Source organism: Brachionichthys hirsutus, chromosome 1, assembly GCF_040956055.1.
Source record: "Brachionichthys hirsutus isolate HB-005 chromosome 1, CSIRO-AGI_Bhir_v1, whole genome shotgun sequence".
In the NCBI taxonomy this organism is placed as follows: Eukaryota; Metazoa; Chordata; class Actinopteri; order Lophiiformes; family Brachionichthyidae; genus Brachionichthys; species Brachionichthys hirsutus.
In genome coordinates, this window is record NC_090897.1 from 1282377 (window position 1) to 1305772 (window position 23396).

Here is a 23396-nt window from a genome sequence, read left to right on the forward strand (position 1 = left end):
AGCGGATCGTGTTCAAAGCAAAGCAGGAGCGGAATGTTGTGGCGGGACGCGACCCGACATCCGTCAGATACTACTGTGGTTTGACCCTAAACCCAAAACCAGAACGTGGAGTCATTATGATCTCAACCCCCCCACACACACACACGCACACGCACGCACACACGCACACACACACACACACACGAGAGGTCGACGACGTCTTCGGTTTCAGCAAAGAAAATATTTCTCGGATAAACCCGACAACACCCGGAGAAGATGGGGACTTGTTTCAGCGTGACACGACTCCACGCAGCTCCTGCGGCGTAAACCCGGGGCGGCACGTTGGGTTAAAAAAGACGTTCTCCTTTTTTAGGCCACAAAAAAATCTGCTAGCTCAGGAGCTCCAGGGAGGATTCTAACGTCTGGGACCGGTTTGGACCTCGCCGGTCCTGGAGGTTCTTTTATGGTTGTTTACGGCTGTTTTAAATCTCACAACAAGCCCTGGTTTTGTTCGGTTGTTTCGGGGAGGATCGGGATTCGCCGCTTTATGAGGTGATGATGACTGAATTTGCGAGCTCTTCTTTTAGCACGAGAGCTGTGGCGTTACAGGTTTAAGATGTGACCCGCTGGAATCTTTCCAAGGCGTCCAAACCCTGAAGTTATTTTGATTCGTCATAGTGGGAAAAGTACAAGTGTTATTAATGACTAGAACGAACAACGCCAGGACCGCCAAGCTGAAGCGCCTGAATAGAAATCAGTCATCACTCGCGTCCAGATCTCGACGAGTGTATCGGCGCCTACAGATTCCATGCACGCTCTTTTGTGTTGTTCAAAATAAATACATTCAGAAACCAAAGACGATGGAGGAGACTTTGAGCGATCGGATTGGATAACGCGGGAAGGGAGCAGGAACACCCCCCCCCCCCCCCCCCGGAGGATTGGAGAGATGAAACTCGTTGAAATCAGCGGTTGAAAAAGAGACCAGGAGCCGCAGGATGAAGTCTGTTTGTAATCACCAGACCTTCCTGCAAGTGGAAACAGACCACCGGGTCACGTTCAGTCGACTTCCTGCTACCTTTCGAGCCCCAGGAGGCTGGAGAAAGGGAACCGAACGGAACCCTGGAGATGCAAACGCCATTTACAAAGATGCTATTTACACATTCAGCGGCGCTAGGTCGACCGTCTGCAAGAACTTCAAGCTTCGAGGCTGAAACTCAAATGGAAGCATTTCAGTTCCGGTTTTCAGGAGAATGAGGAATCGTCAAGCTTCAGAAACATCGTCCTGAATTTCCATCGTCTTGGGGGTGAGAAAAAACAAAAAAACGGATTTTTTTTAAAGTAGAAATAGACAACGGGTCCCCGTAAACCACCATTTTCACAGGAGGAGATTTTGTGCGACCGTCCACGGCTGGGATCCGTCACAACCTGCGCAAATGTGTAAAAAACAAAGTCCGTTAAAGCCGACGTCCTTCTCGTGTGCTCTAAACCCACGGAGGGAAGGAAAGCTCACAAGTTCTCCCACGGCAGTGACATCATCGCGTGTGTAGCACCAAATTAGAGTCCTGGTTTTGAAGCTAAATGCTCAGTGTTCCATGATAAGAAGATTAAATGTGTTCGTGGAGGCTGGTGGCTCCGGCCCAAACTAACGTTCCTCTCAGAGTTCGTGCCCTGAGATCGATCTTCCTTCCTGGCAGAGGCTCTGGACATTTCTCCTGAAGCATCACAGCAAAGGCACACACACACACACACACACATTATCTGCTAATTAACAGCATGCATTGTTTATGGAAAAACCAGTTTATTGACTAAAGACACTGATTTGTGTGCAACGATCGAGACCCTCTGCAGCCTCATGCCGGGGATGGGATTAGATCAAATACGGGAGGGGTATTTATAGCTGCTGACATTTAGGAGATAAAGGCAGAGCAACAGGATGGCTGGAATGTCGAGCCAGGAGTCGGGATATTACAGATACTGGGAGGCTGAGGGATTACCTCGCCCGCCGGCAGGAAGCCACCGACACAGGCAGCACGAAAAGGCACGACATGAACGACCAGGACGGACAACCTGCAGCCTAAAGAACCAAAAAAGGCTCGAATCGTGTCTTTGATTTTGCAGCTTTTGCTCCTGCAGATGAAGAGAGAGATCAAACAGCTGACAGGAACGTCCCGCCTCTGACCAATCACCGCACCGCAAGACGTTTCAGAGTCTTACCTCGCCACGGGGGACATGGTCGGTCTCGTGGATTCGGCTTCAGGTGCAGCTTTGATGCCGGATCATGGTGAGAATCGTCGCGGCTCAGACGCACGGCGCGTCCCGGCTGCATGCAGGCTGCTTCGACGCGCGGGGTTGAAGCTCAGCACCATCCGTGCGCGTCTCTAGATAGTCGCACTTTCACTTCCAGCTGCGGAGCTTGTCCGTCCAAACAGCTGCGCCACTTAATCCACCAAAACGCATCAGTGTGGGAAAAGGCGCATCTTCTCGGGGAGATTCGGGCGCAGGCGTCCTCTGGCAGGAAGTTCTCTTTTGTGTTTCTCCTTAATAATAAGACCAATTAGGATTCACACTATTAAAAAAAGAAAGAAACAAAACTTATTCCAAATAGAAAGGACTTTCTGTCGCCTCCAGGCAGGTGATTTCACTTTTACGCAACGTCCCGTATCAGACCTTCACCTCAGTCCAAATGTTCGCGCAGCGCGGGAGCAAAACCGGATAGAGAGACACCGGATAGAGAGACACCGGCAGCGCTGCACGGTCCGCCGCGCTGGGCTGTGTGCGCGCCGCGCCGCGCCGCCGTTGAGTCGGGTCTCTCCCCCCCCCCCCCTACCTGAACGCTGCATTCCTCCAGTGAACACGCCTCCATCCTCCAATCACAGCCGAGCAGCTCCTCTGAAGTCAGGTGAACTTGAACGGGAAGGAAACGCGAACTTGGACTTGTGCGTTATTATTGCTACTTTCACTTTCACATTTTAAAAACGTTTTTTTTTGCAGCACGATACCATTTTATTTAAACAGAGTCTTCCTGGAAGGCGAGGCTCTCATTTGTCTCAGACGTAATACTGAAGTTCCTGGTTCTGGTGCTTTGAATCGGCAACGGAATCAAATATTCAAAGTACTTCCAGGAGAAGTACGCATTCACACCAAAGTAGTTTCACACCTGGTGTTTCAAGGAGAAGCGGTTTCACACCAGTTGCTTCCGGGGGGAAGTAGTTTCACACCAGTTGCTTCCGGGGGAAGTAGTTCCACACCAAGTCTTTCCGGGGGAAGTAGTTTCACACCAGGTCTTTCCAGGGGAAGTAGTTTCACACCAGCTTCCGGGGGAAGTAGTTTCACACCAGTTGTTTCCGGGGGGAAGTAGTTTCACACCAGTTGCTTCCGGGGGAAGTAGTTTCACACCAGGTCTTTCCGGGGGGAAGTAGTTTCACACCAGGTCTTTCCAGGGGAAGTAGTTTCACACCAGCTTCCGGGGGAAGTAGTTTCACACCAGTTTCCGGGGGAAGTAGTTTCACACCAGTTGCTTCCGGGGGAAGTAGTTTCACACCAGGTCTTTCCGGGGGGAAGTAGTTTCACACCAGGTCTTTCCAGGGGAAGTAGTTTCACACCAGTTGTTTCCGGGGGGAAGTAGTTTCACACCAGGTCTTTCCGGGGGAAGTAGTTTCACACCAGTTGCTTCCGGGGGAAGTAGTTTCACACCAGCTTCCGGGGGAAGTAGTTTCACACCAGCTTCCGGGGGAAGTAGTTTCACACCATGCTTCCGGGGGAAGTAGTTTCACACCATGCTTCCGGGGGAAGTAGTTTCACACCAGTTGCTTCCGGGGGAAGTAGTTTCACACCAGCTTCCGGGGGAAGTAGTTTCTCGTTGCGTAGAGGCGTGTTTGACAGCAGCTTCCTCTGAACCTTTAGCGTATAATGATTATCAGGTGTTCCAGGTTTCCTAGCCTGTCCTGGCTTGTAGAGACATTTTCCTGCCCCCCCCAGTCCTCCATTTTTCCCGAGAGCTGCGTTTTTTACCGGGTGTTTACTGTAATCATCTCATCCACGCCCCGATGCCCTCCCTACATGCCAGTGTGAGGCTGCGTTTGGCAGCCGACGGCGTGCCGAAGAAGAATTTAAACGCTCCTCAAATACATCAGTGGGGAGGAGAGAAGTCGGAGGCACACCTCCCATCCCAGCAATGGTTTCTTTCAGATGGGGGGGGCAAACGGGTTAGGTAGGCCACCTGTACATGTACCCGTTTGTTTCATTGCGCCCCGCGGACAAAGCGAGTCCCTGCTGGAAGGAGTCGTTGTGCAGCCCTTCTTCTGAAACTCGTCCTTCTGCTAAAAACCGACGAATGAACCCGATGGTAAAGGATAACCGAGTAATTTTCTCCACACTCGGGTCGACTTGTTGAAGCCGTTACCTCGGCGGCAGCGACGTGACGTGGCTGGTTGCACAGCAGAGAGAGAGTTACAATCAGGAGGACCAACAAAGAGATGCAACCAATCACAGAGTGGCGTAAGCCGCAGAGCCACGCCTTCTTCTGTTTGGAACAGCACGCGGCGAACGGTTCAAAGGAGGTCGCCGTCTCTGGGGAAGGTGCTCAAACTGTCTCGCACTGCCGGACGACATCAACCGATTTGCGTCCAGGCATCCCGGTCGCGGACACTAGATGGCAGTGAAGGGAAAACGCTTTCAGAAAGACAAGAACGGCGACAGGGGAGGAGGTCCAGTTGGTTTCCATCAGGATCCAACCTTCTGCTGGGAGACGACTTGCAGGTCTGGACAACAATCCGTCTCCCCTCAGTGGAAGAAAGACTTATCGCCAGGTGAGGCGTATTTGAGAGTTCTGTCAAGACAAGATGAAGTGTGTGTGTGTGTGTGGGGGGGGGGGGGGGGGGGGGGGGGGAGGGGGGGGGGGGTCATTTTATATTCCAGAACAGAAATGTACTTCAGCTCAAGAAGTGCTTCATGGGTGGTATTAGAAGCCGCCAGGCTTTTATTCTCATATATATCCTGCTTTAATCTCCCCAAGCCATCCGTCACCATGGCGACGCATTAGAGAACACCCGGCTGGGATGTTGCGACACGTCTCGGATGTGTGGCCGGCTTAATGGCGGCTCCAGGACGGCCGTAGGGTTTGATGTAAGGGGGGGGGCATCAAGTAAAGGTAACAGAGCCGAAGTGATTTCCTGCTGCCAGGAAGGTGCGAGAGAATTCCAACGCGCGGAGACGCTTCCCAGAAGTCACGAAGCCGTGCGGTTTGCCACGCCAACGCCGTCCATCACATGCTGTCAGGTAAGAGCAAACACACACACACACACACACACACACACACACACACACACACACACACACACACACACACAGGCTTCAGTAAACACCATCCATTACATTTACTGCACTGTTTGGGTCCAGCAAGACGGGCTCAACAGCTGCCACTAAAGTTTACACACACACACACACACACACACACACAGCGAGAGGACGTGATGAATGTTCGCGGTGCAGAATTCTGTAAGACCGGACGCATCCGCCAAGACGGAACGATCCAACAATTGGGAATCCAAGAGGGCCCCTGTTTGGGGCCCTCTTGGATTCCCAACAGGCCAGGACGACGCGACCTTGGCGTCTCCCCTTCGGTCCTCGCTCGATGTTCCACCAGGACGAATAAATGGCAGGAATAAACACGGCTCTCCTCAGACTGAGGTCACGCAGGTGCACAATGTCGGCCTGCCCGGCCGAGAAACCGGTCCGATCTCCGTCGTCGTTACGGTTGAGGACCGCTTCAGGTTTCTACAGATAATTCCCATGATCCTTCACTTTATCTTCATCTTAAGCAAATAAGGGGGTCAAAGCTGGACCAGGACCCGACTTCAGATTTGTAATCCTGCTAACAAGCAAACAAACTCCGTCTTAAACCCCCCCCTCCCCCCTTTTTAAACCGAGATAAATCCGTCACGGACGCGCTCCTTCGCCGTCCATGTTGGGAACGCCGAGCGTTCCCAACGTTCCGTTAAAGCCGCATCGAACTGCAGGTAAACTCTGAAATGTGTGGCTCACACACACTCTTCAGGCTGCCATCCTGACCTGCCGAGACTCACGATGTGGAACTTCTCCAGCTCCCTGACTAATGAGTGTGTGTGTGTGCGTGAGGGTGAGTATGTGTGTGTGTGTGTGAGTGTGTGAGGGTGAGTGTGTGTGTGTGTGTGTGTGTGTGCGTGAGGGTGAGTATGTGTGTGTGTGTGTGAGTGTGAGTGTGTGAGGGTGAGTGTGTGTGTGTGTGTGTGAGTGTGAGTGTGTGAGTGTGTGTGAGGGTGAGTATGTGTGTGTGTGTGTGTGCGTGAGGGTGAGTATGTGTGTGTGTGCGTGAGTGCGAGTGAGGGTGAGTATGTGTGTGTGTGTGTGAGGGTGAGTATGTGTGTGTGTGTGTGTGCGTGAGGGTGAGTATGTGTGTGTGTGCGTGAGTGCGAGTGCGAGTGTGTGTGAGGGTGAGTATGTGTGTGTGTGTGTGAGTGTGAGTGTGTGTGTGTGTGTGAGTGTGTGGCTGATTTCCAGGAGTCCATGCTGTCCATCTGCTGGACTCCTCTCCTCACACACTCCTGTTTACAGTCTGTTTGTGTGTAAATACACCCCCCCCCCCCCCCCCACACACACACCCGCAGGACGCCAAATGTCGCATTCATAAAACCAACCCTTCAAAATAAAAGCATGTCAACTCTGTTAGTCCTCCATTCATGTTTTTAGCATGACGCTATGGTCCGGCGGTACCAACACATTTTCAAGCATACATCACGTCATGCTGATCAAGGACATGCTAGCAGTGTTAAAAAAAAAAAAGTGTAACATATAAAACATCCAATCATCTTACTTCTCTTCTCTGATTGGTTCATTCCTGGAAGTCGGTTCTAAAGAGAGGATCTGTTCCTGGAATGGACCAACAGCATCTTACCAAAAATAGAAATGACTAAACTTTTATTGCACACGATGGGACGCGATCGTCTGCTGCCACCTACTGGTCGGAACAACAACTGCATCCGGTGGCATTTCAAGAAGCTTCCCACTTTATACACAGTATAGTTTTATTGTTTATATTAAATCAGAAAGATAAGCACTATAACAGAAGTTACAAACCAAAAAAAAACTTTATATCTCAGGGAGAAACCGACACAAATAACATTACAAACAAAAATAAAAATGTAGTAACACTAGTGGACAGAAACATGGTTTAAATAACAGAACTGTACATTTTAATATGTAACAAAAGTAAGTAAGACACCAAAACAATGGATTTATGAGAGTTAGTACCGAACGGAGCTGCAGGGAAGTGATTACGAGCCGGAATACAACGTGAAAATGTAAGGCAGCAGAAGGCAGGCGTGGAGAGCGAGGCGAAACGCGACGGCGACGCGACGGCGATGCGGCTCCATCGCTCCCGCCGTCTGAACGACGGAGCAGCAAGTCTCAGAAAACAACCTCAACCCTCTCATTCCACGAAGAATCCATCTCTGACCCGCTCGGAAAGAACCGGCATCCGACAAAGAGTAAAAAACTAAACGCCGACGAGGGAGAGGAGCAGACGCTAAACCGATGAAGGTTCTTCAGCACACACGGGGGACACGGGACGCATGTAACACTCGGATCCGTCGCATACTGAACACGAAATACACCTGCAGGAAGCCCCGCCTGCCCCACAGGCGACCGGGGAGAAGTTGCATAGCTACGAAGGAAACGCGTTTGGGACCGGGCGATGAGAGGAGGAAGACGAGGAAGGATGAAGACTTACAGAAAAGAAAAGAAAAGAAGGAAGACAAACGAGAAGTACGCGAGGGTCTGACTAAGTCCTGGAGCTGGCAGGAACAAACAGGCGGCTTCACACCTGGATGCCACTTGAATGGGTCGCCATGGTGACGAGTCAGGCGTGACGGAGGAGTGAAAGGCTGCAATAGGTCGACTTAAGCCACAGATCAGTTTCTGTGGAATATTAAACATGCAGCGACTGTAAAAAAAAAAAAAAAAAGGATGTTGCCATGGCGATCGGCTTTGTTTTTTTTATGCGTGGAGGTGCGGCTTAAAGTGACGGCTTCTTTAACTTCTTTGGGTTATCAGGTTTAAAAAAAAAAAAGGTACAAAAATATCCGTCTATCCTCCGAACCAATTAGTGCAAAAGACGTTTCCTGCAGTGTTACATGATGTCCGATGTCCACGCCACCTCAAGTGGGCGGAGTCGTGGGCGGGGCTGGTGTGAGTTATTGATCCGCAATAGCACAGCGCATGCCCTTATTCACAACATTCAAAGTTCAGTACAAAATGCAAAATAAAACATATGCAACGATTGTACATAAAATATAGTGAAAGTATCGCGAGACGCTTTTTAGCTCCTCTATTCAGGGAACGGACTCCAGAGGATGGGAAATAAAAAGCCTTTTTTTTTTAAAGTAGAAATTCAAACCTTTATACTCTTAATATTTAAAATCTCATCTTTGTAAACAGTTTGCCCTTTTTGTTTCTGGTCTGACGATACATTCTAATCAGAAATTGAGGCTTATATTCTCTATATATTTATAGATCTGTGGCAAACGTCTTCAAACAGACCCGTCTTTGCTGCCAGCTTGGAAACGACGACAGACTCAAAACGCCGTTATTTGAAAAATCATGCGTCGACACTTCTGTGTGGTGATGGGGTTGCTAAGGTGTGTAACCATGGCGATGAGGTTGCCACGGCTCCGGGGGCGGGGTATGTGAGCCGTGGCTGCGTTCATCCGACTCTCAGAAGTTCTCCCGGAGCAGATTCTCCTCGTTCATCAGAAAGCCGGCGTGCGGGAGCAACGCAACCCGACGGCGACGGCGGCGTCAGCAGGATCCCCCCCCCTCCCCCGGGTCCGACGGGCTCTCAGAGTCTGTCGCTGCGGAACGTGTCCTCCACAGACGGGTCCGGCAGCACCATGTCGGGGTCGCTGAGCATGCTCAGGCCGTCCAGGCTGAGCGGCTCGATGCGCAGCTCGTCCTCCAGCGGGAAGCCCCCCTGCGAGTCGAAGCACGCCGGCGCCGTGCAGAGCGCGCCGCCGAAGTCCTTGGACAGGCTGGGGGTGGAGTCATCTGAGAGGGAGAAGCAGACGACGGCGGGTGAGCGTTGGCGTCTGGACGCCGCCGGCTCTCACCGCGAGTCTCGACGGCTCCTTTCTAACAACCGGAGCCTGAGGGAGCGCAGACTTCCTGGATGGAGGCGCTCAACTTCCTCCTGAAAACACGGCGCTGTGCGGCGACGCCCCTCTGGCTCGCCGACACGCCCGCACACCAACGTCTTTACTACAAATACTCAACGCATGCGCTCTGCTGGTCGGCGCCAGCTCGTTTCATGCTCCTGCCCCCTTGTGGTCGTAATTTGATCTCATTTCCTCCCCGTTTGTTAGCAGGAACACAAACGCTGCACGCTGGGATTCTGATGGAAGCGCCGTTGAGGCCGCGCCGTCTCCGTGGAGGCGGTTCCTTCGTTTTGATGACTCACACTTTAGAGGTTACACAACAGCGCTGCAACAATCACTCTGACAGTCTGTTGGTTTACACGCGGAACGAGGGCGGAGCCGAGAGGGAAGCTCGCTCCACGAAACGTGCCGCATGGCCCGGGTCCTGCAGGCCGCCTTGGCTTTAGCGGGGAAGAACTCCTTACATTCTGGACCCAGATAAAAGGGGCGGAGTCAGCAATTAAAGCACGTCACAGAAAGCGTGACACGGAGAAGGAAACGTTTCGGAGAAGACCCGGATGGGCGTCGGCGGAGGAACGGGTTCTACGTTTTAGCCTCGTAGATTCATGAATAATGAGAAGAGAACAAACGAGGGCGTTCGGCGTTCAACCCGACCGATGGCGTGCCGGCAAAACGCCGACAGACAGCAGGAAATGGTTTCCAGCCACAACACAAGCTAAAAAACAAATTACATCACCACCCCCCCCCGCCCCCCCAGTCAGACCTACCAGTGAGAATGATGTTGGGCAGCCCTCCACTGCAGTTGGAGTACAGCATGTTGGACCTCATGTGTCCCGGGTCCTGCAGGCCTCCTTGGTGCCCCCCCAGGCCCGAGAGGGCAGCCTGGGAGTAGTAGAGCAGGGAGGAGGACGGGTCGAAGCCAGAACCCGCCGCCGTGGAGCTCAGCGCGTTTTCCAACAGGGCAAACTGGTCCAACTGGAAAATGGCAAAGAGTCAGCGCATAGAAAACTTTATTAACACCACAACTGTTGACAGTCTGCTCGTCTCACCTGGTAGGGGAGGGACTTGCTCTGGCAGTTTGAGAACTGCGGGTCCATGAAGGGGTCGTTGAAGAGCGTCGCCAAGTTGTTGTGCTGCAAGAAGCAAAGAGAATCAAGAGAAGAAGAAGAAGAATCGCCGGGAGGGAGAGCTCGGCTGAGTTTACGCCAGGACGAGTCACAGCGAAGCGACCGCTCGGCAACAAACGGGCAAACAAACGGGCCACAAACGGGCCACAAACGGGCCACAAACGGGCCTCAAACGGGCCTCAAACGGGCCACAAACGGGCCTCAAACGGGCCACAAACAGGCAAACAAACGGGCCACAAACGGGCCTCAAACGGGCCTCAAACGGGCCTCAAACGGGCCTCAGACTCAGTGTTGACATAAACAAAGGAAAGTGTCGACTCTAATCTGCAACGCTAACCTCAGGCCTGCAGGAAGGCAAACAATCTACGCACCCACAGCACCACAGAAAGGAAAACAGAACTGGTGCAGAAACGCTGCTCGTGTGCACCCCCCCCCCCCAGCCTGACTCACCTGGCTGGCGTTGAAGTCCACTGGGATGTTCTGGAGCGGGGAGACCGGCTGCTGCTGCTGCTGCTGCTGCTGCTGGCATTGCCGGCTCTGGTCCGCTGCATGCTGGGGCTGCTGGTAGAGCGGATAGGGTGGGGGCGGCTCCCTCGGCATGTTGCTGGTATCCAAGGCTACGCCCTAAACAAGACGGGGGGGGGGGACACCAGTAGCTTCAGGTCCTGCTCGTAGGACATCGTTCACATACCTCAGTGTCGGGTGCGCGTACCTGTGTGATGGGAGACAGCGAGGGGGACATGGTGGGGGACAACTGCTTGGCCAGACCCCTGCGCTGCTCGCTGCCGGGAGAGAGGGTGAGGGGGCTGATGGGGGCGGGCCGTCGCCGGGGGGAGTTGTTGGACAGACGGAGGTTTGAGGCGATGGAGGGACTGCTGAGAGACGACTGGAGCTGGCAGCCAATGAGGGACGCTTGGATTGACGGATTGCTCAGAGAGGAGGACAAACCTGCGAGACGTGAGAAGAGCCAGGACAGATGTGGACCCTCAGAAACAAATGAGAGGGAGGGAGGCACTCCAGCCCCCCCCCCCGACCCAAACACTCGAGTTTATTGTGCGATGGAGAGCGAGAGAAAGATGGAGGCCCGCAAAGGAGGGAAAAGAAAAGAACAAATTGTAGTCGAAACGGGGTCAAAGTTCTTCTCCAAGCTGAGAGCCCAAAACCCAGGGGGGGTCTGCGTGAACGCTTCTCCCGCTGGCCGTTACCGGGTCCGTTACCTTGCGAGTTGCCGATTCCGAGGTGCATCATGGCGGCCGGCAGGTTTCCGGTGCTGCTGCCGCCACTCAGATTGGGGAAGCCTCCGTTGTCCTCGGGCTCCAGGGGGGCGGCTAGCGGCGAGGGGAAGGGCAGGTTGGTCAGGTCCGGCAGGGAGCCGCCCGTGTTCATCAGACCCTGGTAGTGGGACAAACCCAGGCTCTGGTCCGGAGACGGAAATATGCTGCGGCGAAAGCACATGGACGTTTGACCGGGGGGGGGGGGGGAAGACGCCGATGCTAACAACGCTGTCCCGTTAGCTTGAAACGGGGACGTTCCCATCGTCTTGTGGCGAAACGTGTTTTTAGGGATGCAGACTTACTTAATTCCAGGAACTTCACACGATTTGGGCCTTGAGGACAGAGACTGGACCTGAAAGAGACGCACAGCAACGTCCCATCAGCGCCGCAAAGACGTCCCCCCATCGCACCCCGACTAACACATCCACGGTTGCGAGGGCGGATCCTCGTGAGAACTGAGACGTCGTGTCATTGGTCAAATCCCAGATCAAGCTGGGATGAAATCCGCCGCAGATTAACACCGATCGAAGCCATCGACCTCAACAGAACCCGCTTCCAGAGTCGGCGGAGGAAGACAAAGATGTCCCGTCAACATGCAGAAGACGACGTGAGGACATTTGTGATCCAATCTGGAGCGGCGGTGGAAGATTACAGATTAACGTGTCAGACTGGTTCCCGTGCAGATTAAGACGTTGTGGCTGCGGACGTTCCCGATTACGGGACATTGTCCCACCAAGTCGGACTAATTCCTTACAGCCCATCGTTCCTGGTCCGTAGAGGGGGGGGGGGGGCTTTTATCTGCTTGCTAGTGTCGGTGGAGTTTGCTGGAAGTAAAACGCCACGTCCGAGCGACGCGCTCACCTTCTTGGCCTCCCACAGCTGCTTGGGGAGGGGCTTACTGACTCCTATTAGACTCTCCTCGTTAGGCAGGGGGGGGAAGGAGAACACTGCAGAGGAGGAGAGCTGCACTTTAACAACGTCTTCCACAACCAAATTAAAACCAAATGCGAACCCTCTCATCATCATCATCATCGAACAGGGAAGCGCGACTCACCGCTCCCAGCGCCGTCCGCCTCCGCCTCGTTCAGACTCGCTGCAGGCCGGCCTCCAGCGGGAGCAGGAAGCAAGGAGGAGGAGCAGGAGGAGGAGCATTAGAGGAGATTCAATAATAATAATAATCCTTGCACAATAATCTGACAGGAACAGAGCCTCTGGAATACGGACTGCAATTACTGTGTAGCTTCATAAACGCAACACTCGGGCATCTGGCATCGTGTTATTGGTCACACAGATGAGAGGGAGGAATACCGCGTGTGCGTGTGTGTGCGTGCGTGTGTGTGCGTGCGTGCGTGCGTGCGTGTGTGCGTGCGTGCGGTGACACATGGACCGATGAGGAATAAAGACAGCGCTCTGCGTGTCGTTCGTTCCTCTTGATGTCTTAAAGTTGGCTCCTCTTACATTCGCCTTCGAACCGCCGCCCACCCGGCCGCTCCTCGTCCCTCAATGCCCCCCCCCCCCCCCCTCTGAGGCTGGCGCATTTCAAGAAAGGCTGAGGGAAACAATGGAGGCGATACAACAGCCTGGCATCGCCGAGACTGGAACGGAAACAGGACATCTGGGACGGAACGCGGCTGGCTAGCATCGCCGGCCGGATCGCTCACGCAAAACGCTCCGGATTCAGATTCAGGCGTTTCATTTCACCGATGCCGCCACTTCTCCACCGACGACAACTGGCGGAAACGCGATCGCACCAGAATAACCGTCGCTGACCTCGCGTGCTCCGAGCGCCTCGGTGTTAGGAGAGTGACTCACGGCTGTAATTACTGGCTGGAGGCTTCGCTCGTCAGTCGGGACCCAGCAACACCGAAGACTCACGAGACTCTCAAGGTGCCAACGAGGCGACCTCGCCGACCTCCAGCAGCAGCTGACGGCAGACGCGTTTAAACGTCTACCGTCAAACAGCAGACGGGTTCCTGCAGCAGCACGGCGAGAACGTCCCCGTTTTTTTTTACGGGCCGTAAAAAGAAGCCATCGCATCCGTGATGTTGGACACCCTGTTGTCAAGGCAACACATTTTAAAGCCACCGCAGTCGGTTGGTTTCGTAGAGAAATTATAAAACTGTAGAATCGACACAGGAGTAAAGGAACGTGTCATCAGCATAGAGGCGAAAGTAACGCAGAGACATTTTGAGACGAGCTCTCCCCGAGACCGTGAACAGCTACTCTGATCAAAACCTAAAACCTGAAGAAGAAAGTACAACAGATGTTTGCTAAACCAATGAAACGCGAGGCGTTTGTCTCTGTCGCGTAAAGCTGAGTCAAGTCGTAAAGACCGACGTGGCGTTCCTCCAGTCGATGGATAAAAAATTATTCCACTGCTATTTGACAAGTCATCACTCGAGATGACGACAGTCAACAGAGAGTGATTCAAACACCTACACTGGTTTCATTCGGCCTCTTTGTGAAACTCGTACTCGGCCCAGATCTTGAGGCAACATCCTGTTTAAACTTGTTGGCTAAACACAGCGAGCAGCAACGCACTGCGGGAGCGCCGCGCGCTTTCACGCCACACTCCATCAGCCCCGAGATCAGACCAACGCGATAAACACTGTCAAACCCCCGCCGGAAGCAGCTCGGGAGATAAAAGGAAAGGACGGGGAATATGAAACGACATCGGAACTCGCCGACTGAACGGTATAAACGGAACTTCTAGAGCAACAATGGACGGAACATTTGTGGACCCGAGCCCAGACTGGAGACTGAAAAGCATCTCGCTGGACGGACGGCTTTCGGTTAATAAATGACCCCAGCAAGAGAAACACAAACACCATAAACTAGCATGATCACGACATCGTAGGCCCCGGCCGGCGCGTATATCACGGAGTTTAGACGCACGGCGGCTCCGGTCCAGAGATATACAGTCGGCTTTACAGTACAATTCACCGCTGGAGAGTCTCAGACCAGGAATCTGTCATTAGCCTCTCGACTTTCACCAAAGCGAGGGAAAAGCAGAAGCGTCAGGGCATCGTTTCCCGCAGACGAAGGAAGAAAACGCAGCAGTGGGAAATGTGTAGCTAACAAGGAAACTACAGAGCCGGTAGAACTGAACCCACACAGAAAGGAAAACTGCTGCACACAACACAACCAAACATGCCGTCGCAGGTTCCGAGGGAAGCGCCTTAAAGCCTCTTACTCCCAGGACGAAACGGGAAGTGATCAATACCTTATCGCTGTCGGGAGGGGCGGATCATTGCCGTACCGACAGCAAGATCAGGGAAGGAGCAACAAGCAACGTGTGAAAATCGGAATACTCACCGTTACGCTGGTGGGCACCTCGAATCATCTGCTGGTTCATCCCAAAGGGGTCCTGGGGGTTCGGGTTCATGGCACTCGTGTGCAGGGCCGAGTCCGAGTTGGTTCTGTGTAGGAGGAGGAATAATTATGCGGCGTTCCAGCACCTCGGACAGAGGCAGAACTCGGCTCGGGGCAGGAAGGTCCGTGCGTCATTCTGCCTCCACACCGGCCTGAACGCTCGCGCTGACCTCGCACATCGACGACATCGTCGCTCGACTCGTTCGGGCTCAGTGATGAAGATCGCTCTGAAGCGCGTCATGCAGGAGAGACGTGGATCCAGGGAAACGGCGTGATCAATAGAACCGCTCAGGTTCAGGAACATCATTATCTGGCAGCGCGTCGCTGGGACGGACCCGACCGGGACGGACCCGACTGGAACGGACCCGACCGGAACGGACCCGACCGGACTCGACCGGGACGGACCCGACCGGAACGGACCCGACCGGAACGGACCCGACTGGAACGGACCCGACCGGAACGGACCCGACCGGACTCGACCGGGACGGACCCGACCGGGACGGACCCGACCGGAACGGACCCGACCGGGACGGACTCGACCGGGACGGACCCGACCGGGACGGACCCGACCGGAACGGACCCGACTGGGACGGACCCGACTGGGACGGACCCGACTGGGACGGATCTGACTGGGACGGACCCGACCGGGACGGACCCGACCGGGACGGACCCGACCGGGACGGACCCGACCGGGACGGACTCGACCGGGACGGACCCGACCGGGACGAACCCGACTGGGACGAACCGGACTGGGACGGATCTGACTGGAATGGACCCAACTGGGACGGACCCGACTGGGACGGACCCGACTGGGACGGACCCGACTGGGACGGCTTTAAGAAACTCAGATTGCATCTCAGGGGAACAAAAGAAGATTTGATTTGCATTCTTTTATTTCACACGCTTGTACCAGCCTCTCCAAAATACACAAGCGTGGGATTCCGGACACACGGCGCCGGGCGGGGCCGGACCGGACCGGATCTAATAAGCCTCGGCGTCATACTTCATGCATCACTCCGTCTGTGTTCCGGTCACTGTAGAAATTACGCTTAAGATTGATCCATCACGATTTGCTGCCGTGACTGCTCTTTCATACGACAGAAATAAGTTTCACATTTCATCGATGCTAAATCAGAAAATAAAAAAAGGAGCCGCGCACAAATCCGTGTCTCTCCAGTCACTGAACAAAAGAAGATTCTAATTTCACTTTAACTGCAACGTAGGAAATCTAATTCCCCCCAAAATGTTAACAAATGAAACGACTTCATTTTAGGCAATGCTAAATCAAACCTTCTCGCTCCATAATTCATGGAGTAACTCGGTAAATCGGAGATCAAAATGAAGCTGAGGGATCCCAAATTGATCTTTTTGATTTGAACCACCTAATAAAGTTGATGATTGGCCGCGAAACGCCCAAAAACTACCTTCGCTTGACTTCCCATCGATGGGGTGAGCAGATATCGTACGTTTGGCTCCATTCACAGCTATTTATGGACAATTAAATGTACAGTTTGAAAAACAGCACAACAAATACGATATTAGACTGTAAAGAAGAGACGAGTCCTAAAGCTGGGTTAGTAGAGGAACTTTTGCTTTCCAAACTGGAAAGAAAAATAAGCGTTAAATCAGCAGGTAGAGATCGGGGGGGGGGGGGGGGGGGGGGGGGGGCTCTGGCTGAGAATCCGCCATTCAGCGCTTCAAAGGAAGAAACCAGAGGATTATTGAGATGTTAAGGTGCAGATTTAGAAAAGGTAGAATCCAGGAGAGCATCACAAAAAAAAGAGACGTCTGCTTCTGCGTGAGCGAGGGAGGAAGCCGTGACGACAGACAGACAGACAGAGGGCAGGGTCAAAGGTCACCTGTTGAGTTGTGATATTAATCTAAAGCCAGGCCATTTCTCCTCTGTCCACGGCTGCTGTTCCCTTAGAGAGAGAGAGAGACAGGAAAAAGAACGACAGACACGTTTACTCTGGAAGAAGAGGAGAAAACGTTTCAGTCCAACGTCGGAGGGAAACGGGCAGAGCGACACTTTCAACCCGACCAATCAGACAGACATCTGGAGCCATTTAGAGACCCGAGCAGAGCAGGAAGCCATTCCAGCACGGCGACGGCTGAACTTCTCAGTCCTCACTGCGTCATTTTCAGATTCACGGCCAGTTAATAAAAGCCCTTTGTTTTAAGGAGAGGCCAGACTTTGATGGTTTGGACATGTCCAGAGGACAGACAGGGACTACGGCGGTCTTCGTGTAGACGCTGGAGCGTGACTTCTCGGTTGTGTGGAGCGAGTTCGGCTCGTCTGACTGCAGCCTAAAACCTGATGGGCTGGAAGAGACGAAAAGGACCCCTGGAGGGTCGACAAACGTCTCCAGAGGGGACATTTTACCATCTCGCCTCTACAAGAGACCTACTGGGAGCTCGGTCTGAGAGGGGGGGGGGGGGGGGGAATACAAGGCCAAAGATGAGCGAATGGGAGAGGAGGAGGAGGGCGTGGGACGGGCTCAGAGCTCTGACCCTGAAACAGACAGACCCCCTCCCCAGCGCGAGCGGACGGTCGCTGAAGGCAACGCTCGCCTCTTCGGACAAGACATTTTCATTTTAACCGAACGGCACTGAAAAGGGACCCCCCCCCCCCCCCCCCCCCCCCCCCCCCCGTTCAGCCCATTCATCCAGGACGAGAGACGTCTGTGAGCTTCAAACAGGCTCCACACAGCAGCACTGGAAGGAATCCCCTTCTCCGTGACTCGGTTTGGTTTCTCCAAACCGGGCCCAAACTAACGTCTAAAAGTTCTGACGCTCACAGTATAAACCAAGTTCCCTTCATCAACTCTCAAACTACGAAGGAATGAAGTCGCCTCTGCTTGAACAAGGATCCATTTGTGATTTTTTTCTGTGTCTGTTTTTAGGAACGTCCGGCGACATCCTGTTTTGGAAGAGGAACGATGGGAATGAGCATTTTCTAAGTCGTTCAGGGAAACCCCGTTTCTCTTCCGTGTGACCAGCAACCCAAAGGACGTTTAAACCAAAGCTACGCTAACGGTGGACATACGACCCAGGCTTCGTACTCTTGGCTGTTGGGGGATGGGGGGGGGGGGCTTCTGCATCCCTCTCCGTGACGGTGAAGTCGGCCTAAATCCACCGAATGGGAACTTGATCGTTTTCACACACTGTGACCGCAATCTGCTGCAGGTTGAAGCAGGAGGCGGAGCCCGGCCTGCGGCGCCGACGCTAATCACACACAGAGCTACTCGTGGGGAACGGTGCAAAGGAAAACACAAAGTCCTCTGTGTAACTTTCGACGATGTGTTTATCGCTCCGTTCCTCGAGTCGCACTGTTCAAAGCTCGGGAACGTCACAACAACGAAGGCTGTGGATTATCAACCCGTGATTCATGCATGACCCATTTATAAATAGTTAACCAGACACTCGCTCCTCTCCTGCTGCACATCCGTCCTGTCCTGGCCTGACCTGAGCCGCGACGGGGCCGAGAGTCAAAGTCCCGGTCGGAGACGCGGTGAATCAGCCCAGGAGCAACACTAACTGGCTTCAGGGCAGCTGAAGCCCGGCCGCGCCAGCTGGCCCGGGTCCACTTCCTGTATTCATTACAGAACAAGAACAAAGCTCCAGCGCCAAAGGGTTACCGCAGCAACACGTAGCTGGACGGCTAACTCGGAAGACAAAGGTAGAAGACGCCTGAAAGTGACGGCCGGCGGCGACTTCTGAGGAAAGGAATGCGTCCCGAGACTTGGCCCCGTCGACGCGGGACAGATTGTGGGGATTTGCTCGCCTGCAAATAACCGACTCATTACTAACGGACTCGTGAACATCTGAGTCGGCGACGGGGGTCACGGCCCGACAGCCAAGCCTGCACGGCCAAACGCTATTAAATTGTCACGCCTTAACGACTCCCGGCGGCGGTTGGAGCGGCGCGGTGACATAACAGCGCGAGACAAAGCAGCGCTGCGGAAATTAAAAGTCTGCGCTCGGCTCTCTGCGACACACGACCCGCCCACAAACACGCCCACTCTGAGAACGCTGGCGTCCAGCCGTTCCGTGAGGATGTTCCGCCAACGACGACAGGAGGGCGTGTGTGCCAATGGGACGAGGCAGGGTGACCGGCTGCAGGCCGCGGAGAGGGGAGGAGCTTGGCCTTTTATCAGGGGAACATAATTGTCTCCCTTGTAAACAGGGAGGAAAAGCCGTCGACCAATGAGCTCGCTGCTCCATGTGGGAACAAGCAGAGCGAGCAAGCAACGCAATTCAGTCTCAGAAACCCCTCCATGGCGGGACGACCTCCGTCAGCGACCTCCGTTAGCAACCTCCGTCAGCGACCTCCGTTAGCGTTAGCAACCTCCGTCAGCGACCTCCGTTAGCGACCTCCGTTAGCGACCTCCGTCAGCGACCTCCGTTAGCGACCCCCGTCAGCGACCTCCGTCAGCGACCTCCGTTAGCGTTAGCGACCTCCGTTAGCGACCTAGCGGGCGACGCCGCAGGATCCACAAGGGCGAAACGTTTGCACAGAAACAAAAGACGGCAGCTCCTCCCATCGCCCGGCCTTTCATTCACGATTCTGTGTTCGACTTGGATGGATGGCGCCGGAACACAGAAACACGATATTTGGCGAGAGGAAACGGATCCGGTTGTAAAACCATCCAGTTAGAAGAGCGAGGATGACAAAGAGAAAATAGCGAAGACGCCGCTCACCTTCTCCAGTTGTTGTCCAGAGGCGGCGACAGGTACACGGCGCCGTACGGAGAGCTCTCTATGTGGGACGCGCTCAGGAAAAGAGTCGGAGCGAACGGAAGCATCAAAGCGAGACGGCAGACACGGTTTATCACGTTCAAATTCAGAAGGTCTGCGGCGCCGAGGCGGGAAAATGAAGCAGCGAAACAATGGCGGCTTTGTTTGATGTTAGTCATCAGTGCGAGGCAGAGCTCCTGGAATGGTCTGTCAGGGGGCGGGACTTCAGAAGGGCGGCCACTCATCGTGTAGGCAGTGGGTGACGGCTTCCGTTTGGGGGGGGGGGGGGGCTACTAACCACAAAAGCAACTAAAGCTACAATCTTTGTGCCGAACGAGGTCAGACTCTCAAACTGTCATCAAACTGGGACAGTGTTGCTGCACAAATCCTGATCAGCCGCCTACAGACGCACACAAAGGCACCTCAGTGGCTCCTCCAGGCCCGCGGGACGGAAGGGAGACGCCTCGTCGGACCGGTTATCGGACCGGTTCACGCCGGCACCAAGCCCGCGGTGCGGACGCCACGCGTCAATCAGGGGGCCGAGACAATAGACCCGGAGCAACGGGCGAAGGTGCGGCTCCGCCGCGGACCAGAACCCGAATCGAGACCCAAACTGGGTTCAGACGGTTAAAGTCCGTCTTTGGGCCGCTTCCTGCCGCCGGGCCCGGGCTGAAAGGATATCTGCCGTCCGTGCTTGTCAACGGGTCGGCGATGGGGGGAGTTGATGCGGTTGCGGTCCCGGTGGACCCTCTCGACCAGCCCGTGGTGGCGGGTCCCCCTGGCCGAGTCCAGTCCCGACGGAAAGCCCCCCTGAGGACGAGACATCAGATGCTGCGGCTCGGTTGAACATTTACAAGACGACCAACGTTGGTGGTCGACATTCAGAAACACGCTCCAACATCCAACATCCACCTTTACATCACAACAGCCCCCCCCCCCCCAATCTTACCTGGAATTCTCCGTTGGCGTTGCCGATCTGATTGACGTTTGGCAGCGAGCCTCCGTAGTACGGCGCCCGCGACTGGGACAGACGAAGCTGCTGGATCTTCTGAAACTGCACCTGCCAGTCAGAAACGGAAGCGCAGTCGTAAACTGTTCAGATTCATGAAGCTGCAGAACTTTTAGGCTTTCATCTTGAAATGGACAAAAACATTCTGCCGTCAGGAAGATGAGATTAACGGGTTTTTACGCTGGTGATGATTTATGGGGTTAAAGGAAAACTAAATGTGCACCCCCCCCCCCCCCCCCCAAAAAAACAAACAAACATCGTGATCAGGAATGTCCAATATCAAACAGACACATCACAACGATCAGAAACGGACAATGACAGCCGAATGATCCCGACACTTTCATCTCGGCCTTTTCTACCCTCAGGTGTGAACAAATGAGTTCAGAGGTTTTCAAACACAACATGAAACACGATCGGTTTTTAATTACGTCGCACGAGGCTGGGAAACCGCAAAACTTCGTTCTTCACGCTTAAAAAGTAACGCAGCCTCCATAAAAAGGGACACCAGAACAAAACAGAACCATCCTCCCGGGTGGGCCGCCCCTCTGCGGGTGGAACCCCAGGGGGGGGGGGGGGGGGGGGGCTGTGTCCCATTTCCTGCTTCACAGCTGGAAGCAGCAGAAAACATGAGCCACCCCTGCATTTGCTGCCTTTGAAGTCTGTTTTTTTTTTTTTTTTCTATAACCCTAACCCTAAACCTATCCGACCGACCGACGCGTGATTGCAGCACGTCGGGCTCGCCGCTACGCAATGAAACATGAAGAGAAACAAGAAGTACTTGCTGAAAACCAGAAATCTCAGTCAGCAGCAGATGATTCAGACGAGGCGAGGTTGAGTGGAAGAGGCCCCGCCCCCCCGATAAAAATAAATAAATAAATAAAAATAAGAAACAATCAGCAGCAGAATTGCTAATAACGCGTGTTTACCCTTGAGACAGTCAGGTCCGTCATCAGCTGCTCGAAGGCCCGCGTCTCCTCCGCCTGCTTCTGGTTGTGCAGCGCGATCTTCTCGCTGAACTTCCGGGGGTTGGAGCCACCTGTGCCCGGGGAGCCGGACATCGTGCGGGCCCCGCTCGTTCCGCAACTTCAAGCTACTCGTGTGGGGGGGTGGAGACGGCGCTTAGAAGTCTCTTAATAAGCGCTGCGGTGAACCCATCAGTGTCCCACGCACATAAAGCCCATTTACTGAGGGTCCCGCCTCACGAACCAGGAGCCAACGTCGCTAAGCTAACGCCGCTAAGCTAACGCGACAGTAAAAAGTTGGCTTCTGCCGTGCGAGATGATGAAATAAAGCCTCCGTAAAGTACTTACTTTAAAATAAACCAACAACAGCTGCGTGCGTATGAAACGAAGTCGCTGCTAAACACACGACTTCATGTCGACTCGCCCGGTTCCGGCGAACCACTTGTTTGAATGTAGCACGACGTTAGCTGTCACAGCTAGCATTACATTAGGACAGCCGAAGCTAGCCGAGTTAGCTAAGCTGCTGTCAGTGGCATCTCTGACAAACGCACTTTGACGACTTGTAGAGGCTCGTCCCCCCAAAACAAATCTGACAGACGAGTATTATAAACTGCGTGTAGCTGGAGAGGAGGGGGGGAGAGGAGGGGGGGGGAGGGGGGGTAGTTAGCCTTGTTAGCTAAAATCACGCTACTAATGTTAGCAAAAAGCTCAGTAGGGCAGGTTTCCCCGCTGAATTGTATTCCAACAAGTGTCCGCTGGGTCTCGTCCGGGCTTCACTCAATGTCGAGTTTACGTTAAAAAGAAAAACTGGAAAAACCCTTCAAAGTGTAAATATTCGTCCCGCAGCGGCGTAATCCGGAGGATTCACACTTAAACTCGATATCGCAGCGCTTCTGCGGCGAGTCTTGAGTTAATCCACGGACATCGGAGAGAATTCAGACCAACTCCACGAAAGATAAACAAACACCGCAGACGAGCAGCTCGTTTCTCCGCCGACGTTCAACCGGGACCCTTCGGAGGAAGCGTCGCAAATGTTTTCAGGTTAATATCCGCCGCTTGACGAGGTTTGTGGCCGTAAATCAGTCCCGCTGGCTCGTTATCCTCATACTGCTGCGAGAAAACATTACCTCGTTAAGCGGCAGTAATACCCGCGACGGCCGCAGGGCGGAGACAGATTCACAGTTTACGTGTGCGCTACAAACAGAGGACGTGATGACGTGATGACGTAACACACAGGCGAGACGAAAACCCAACAGGCGGGTTTATGAAAAGAATCTGCCTGGCCTGGCATGAAAAGTAAAGAGAGCTTGAAGTTACGCAAAAAATGAACACACGTCTTTTTAAATTCTTAAAACGGACAAGAAAAAAAATCTAATCAGTGATTGTGAACCGCATTCATGTCATTTATGAGATTATCTGATAATGTTCTCGTTTTAAGATCGAGGGATAGATTATCAATGGAGATGTTCATCTTATGTACACCACGGCAATCTAAGCAGTGATTGAAGAAGTTTTCTGACGATTTACACAGGAAAAAACGTAATGAGGCACATCAAACATTTGTTATTTTAAAATGTATTATGCATCTATAAATAGGGCAGACTATTTGATTATTCTCAATTTGGTTGAGACATGAAAGAAAACTGCTCTTGCAAATTTGCCAATATCTGCTCCCATAAATTGCTTGCTTAGCTATCAAAGGACGTAAATTAAACCTTACCTGTGTGTTCAGGATGGAGCGAATGGTTCCT

At 53.5% G+C, this 23396-nt stretch overlaps 1 protein-coding gene across 1 annotated transcript; it reads right to left on the reverse strand.

The window, feature by feature from the left end:
• Nucleotides 1-8846: 8846 nt before the first annotated feature.
• On the reverse strand, nucleotides 8847-21823 carry crtc3 (CREB regulated transcription coactivator 3). Its single transcript, XM_068739348.1, has 15 exons — nucleotides 21610-21823; nucleotides 20624-20734; nucleotides 20356-20484; nucleotides 19639-19700; nucleotides 16797-16859; nucleotides 14881-14984; nucleotides 12620-12670; nucleotides 12427-12512; nucleotides 11868-11917; nucleotides 11509-11729; nucleotides 11004-11239; nucleotides 10742-10915; nucleotides 10214-10297; nucleotides 9932-10139; nucleotides 8847-9057 (listed from the first exon to the last, which is right to left on the reverse strand). The coding sequence occupies exons 1-15, from the start codon at nucleotides 21739-21741 to the stop codon at nucleotides 8852-8854; spliced, it is 1917 nt and encodes a 638-aa protein (XP_068595449.1). The 5' UTR covers nucleotides 21742-21823; the 3' UTR covers nucleotides 8847-8851.
• Between the last annotated feature and the right edge of the window lie 1573 nt (nucleotides 21824-23396).